Source organism: Primulina tabacum, chromosome 1, assembly GCF_025594145.1.
Source record: "Primulina tabacum isolate GXHZ01 chromosome 1, ASM2559414v2, whole genome shotgun sequence".
Lineage (NCBI taxonomy): Eukaryota > Viridiplantae > Streptophyta > Magnoliopsida > Lamiales > Gesneriaceae > Primulina > Primulina tabacum.
In genome coordinates, this window is record NC_134550.1 from 52,911,811 (window position 1) to 52,915,190 (window position 3,380).

At 39.2% G+C, this 3,380-nt stretch overlaps 1 protein-coding gene across 2 annotated transcripts; it reads left to right on the forward strand.

Moving 5' to 3' along the window:
* The first annotated feature begins 285 nt into the window (after positions 1 to 285).
* On the forward strand, positions 286 to 2,731 carry LOC142548698 (heavy metal-associated isoprenylated plant protein 3-like). 2 transcript variants are annotated; one of them, XM_075657188.1, is made up of 5 exons: positions 286 to 440; positions 544 to 688; positions 1,071 to 1,348; positions 1,999 to 2,086; positions 2,174 to 2,731. In XM_075657188.1, the coding sequence occupies exons 1-5, from the start codon at positions 432 to 434 to the stop codon at positions 2,569 to 2,571; spliced, it is 918 nt and encodes a 305-aa protein (XP_075513303.1). In that variant the 5' UTR covers positions 286 to 431; the 3' UTR covers positions 2,572 to 2,731. The 2 variants fall into 2 exon arrangements, with proteins under 2 accessions (XP_075513303.1, XP_075513296.1); XM_075657181.1 differs by having other exon boundaries at positions 316 to 440; positions 541 to 688.
* The last annotated feature ends 649 nt before the right edge of the window (positions 2,732 to 3,380 follow it).

The window sequence follows — 3,380 nt, forward strand, 5'->3', positions numbered from 1 at the left end:
TCTTCCCCATTCTCGTTTGTGTGGATGCCAGGGACTTTTACTCTTTGGTTAGTAAATCTTGTAATCTTGGACTTTGACATTAATTGAATAAAATTACAAGTTTTTTGCTGTCAAAAAAAAAGCAACCGCCACTTTTATGTAAAAAAATACACGGGAAAATCTAGAAAGACTTTAAAGTTGTAAAGTAATGGGGGCCCAAAGGAGGAAAGTTTACTTATTTCCATGTTACGCACCTCAACCCGGCCCAATCCAACAGCGAAATTTTCGCACGTTTGACTTCCCTAGTCCCACACGCACGCGACTTCCCTTTTGCTTCCTTGCTATATAAAATATTTACATCCGCCATCATCAGTCCCGCACTTTGATTTCCTAATAACTCTACTCTACAATATCCCAGTAAATCATAGTAATTTCTGGTTGCTGTATCCCCAATGGGTAAGGTAAGAAGAATCATCCGCTGGATTTTTATTGCATTTTTTTAATGGTGGATCGTTTTTTATTAATGTTTCTTGGGTTCTCTGTTTTGCTGGATTGATGCAGCAGAAGAAGAACACCGATGCCAAAGAAGGAGATAACAAGAAAAATGATGATGGAGGCGGCAAGGGAAATGTCACGGTGGTTTTGAAGGCTGATTTGCATTGTGATGGATGCGCAACCAAAATCATTAAGTGCATTCTCTCTTTCGATGGTAGAAATCTATGCTATTTTTTCCTTCATCGCTGTGTGTGCATGGGAAATATTCCTCTATTTTCATGGAATCTGAATGGAATCCCAGGATTCTTTTCCTTTTCCCTTTACCCACAACCAACTCTCAGATGTTTACCCGTTTCTCCTCTGCTGTAACTTTTAATGGGCTCTGTTTCATCCGCCTCAAAATTTTCTGGCTTAGAAGCGTTTTTTTTTAACTCGTTTCATTTTCTGGGAATCCTCTGTACCTTTACCTTTTTAATGGGCTCTATTTGAATTTTTCGTAACTGTACACATATCCTTTGATGATGATGATGATGATGATGATGATAATAAATGTGTTGATTTCTTTTACCATCTAACATGAATATGTTTTCCAAAAGGTGTGGATATTGCAACCATCGGCGAGGGTCAGAAGATTACGGTAGTCGGAAAAGTAGATCCGCTCAAGCTCAGGGAAAAAGTGGAGCAAAAAACCCACAAAAAGATCGAATTGATTTCACCAGTGCCCAAGAAGGAGGCTAACAATGGCGACAATAAAGAGAACGCAAAAGGCAAAGAGAACAATGGTGGCGACAATCAGAAACAAGAGAAGAAAAAAGAATCCAAAGACAAAAACTCAAAGGATAAACCTGATGAGAAAAAATCCAAGGAGAAGGAGGTACTGTTTTTTCATTTATCAAAGACCCCATTGTTTTTAGTCCAATCATTTTCTTCCATTTTCACTGCACCAAATTAAACTATTACCTTTTCTGCGCTGTTCCCTATTGTGCGCTTCTGCGTTTTATGTACGGAGAAATTGTTTATCCTGATGTCCTTTTGTCCTTTCCGCCCCACCCCGGCGCACGTTAGTTCTATGAATTGTGTATTATTATTGTTGATACATATTTTGTGGAATGTACCATCTCCCCTTTTTCACCTCGAAATTGAATTGGGTTCTGATATTAAATTGAATTATAGAAGTTAAATCCCTGCAAATATCTTGGTACGTTTATTTTTTTTAGTCATATCCCATGTGAAATCGTACGGGCAAGCCACCAGCGCACGATAGCATCAAGCAGTTGCATGATCGCGCATTTGATGCAGCGCAGTTGGTTGATATCTTAACGTCAAAACCCATTAATTTTTTTTTGAACGTTTTGATCTTCGTTTCTCTCGATTACCATTCAATTTTGCGTAACTCCCACGTTTTATCAGATGGACCACGTGGACCACGCGCATCTTAGCAAAATCCATCTACGTTTTTACAGTTTCACTGGAGCATTGATTAAAATGATCATTTTGTACCAACATTTTCCTCCATTGTCGCAGATTCCTGTTACGACGGCGGTGCTGAAGATCAATCTGCACTGTGAGGGATGCATTCAGAAAATCCGCAAAATCGTCACCAGAACTAAGGGTAAAAATCTATTGAAATGGTCGATTAATAATATCAACGAATTCGTTCGAACTGAGGGAATGTTTCTATGATCTATCTATTTTCCAGGATATCAGGATATGAAGATAGACAGGCAGAAGGAGCTCGTGACAGTGACCGGCGCCATGGATATGAAGGCTTTGGCTGAGATGCTGAAGAAGCATCTGAAGAAGAATGTTGAAATCGTACCGCCAAAGAAGGAAGGGGAGAAGAAAGAGGGTGGTGGTGGCGGCGGCGACAAGAAGAAGGGCGGTGGAGGAGGAGATGGAGGCGAGGCAGGGAGTGGGGGCGGCGGCGAGAAGATGGAAGGGAACAAGATGCAGTATCAGGCCGGATACACTTATCCGTTTATGTACGGGCCGGGTCCTGCTGGGGACCAGTTTCATTATAACCCGTTTCCAGTCGGGCTGCTCCATGCTCCGCAACTGTTCAGCGATGAGAACCCTAATGCTTGTAGCGTTATGTGAGAGGTGCAAATTTGTAAATAACCATGCTGAGGGGTAATTAGGTCTTTTTGCATGCGATGGTAGTGGTTAATCATCAATGAATTTTGTTGTTCCCGTTGTCTCATTTCCAATATATAATATAATTGGCAATTGTATATTCCGTTAATGCAAAGTTTTTTTTTTCAATACGAGGAGGAGATTCGAACTTTAGTTCAAGAGGGGTAACGAATGACAAGGTGAATTGACATTTTTAGCCTATTTGAAAGTGCAATTTTATATACATAATCAATTAGAAAAGTTAAAAGTGTAGGGACAAACAATTGCCAAAGAGTATATTCAAGTTCAACATAGCTACCAATGGCAAAAATGCGATTTTAGTGGTTACACGTACATTCTACGATGACAAAAATTTGTGTGAGATGATCTAACGGTCGTATTTTGTGAGACGGATCTCTTATTTGGGTCATACATGAAAAAATATTACTTTTTATTGTGAATATCGGTAGGGTTGACCCATCTCACAAGAGAGATACTCTTTTACAATTCCAATCACTAAACTCTAAATGCGACTAAAAATACAAAATATAAAGAAGGCGTGTTTCCAGTTTAATTTTAAAAGGAGTACGGCAAAAGCGGTGTATCTGGACTGCATGTGATGGTAGGGCTAGAAGTGATGATTACAGCAAGTAGGAAAAATAAGGACAAGTTGAGTGGTGGTGTGAACTGTGAATTTATACATACGGAAAGAGAATGAGAATCGAATTCATTTATTTCTTTTTTTAAAAAATACATAATTAAATTATATCTTCAGTTTTTGAAAGATATAATAG

What these genes read in the sequence shown, in the direction of transcription:
- LOC142548698 (XM_075657181.1), top strand. An exon ending in AAAAATCCAAGGAGAAGGAG is followed by an intron (nt 1,349 to 1,998) that starts GTACTGTTTTTT and finishes CCATTGTCGCAG; the next exon opens with ATTCCTGTTACGACGGCGGT. An exon ending in AATCGTCACCAGAACTAAGG is followed by an intron (nt 2,087 to 2,173) that starts GTAAAAATCTAT and finishes TCTATTTTCCAG; the next exon opens with GATATCAGGATATGAAGATA.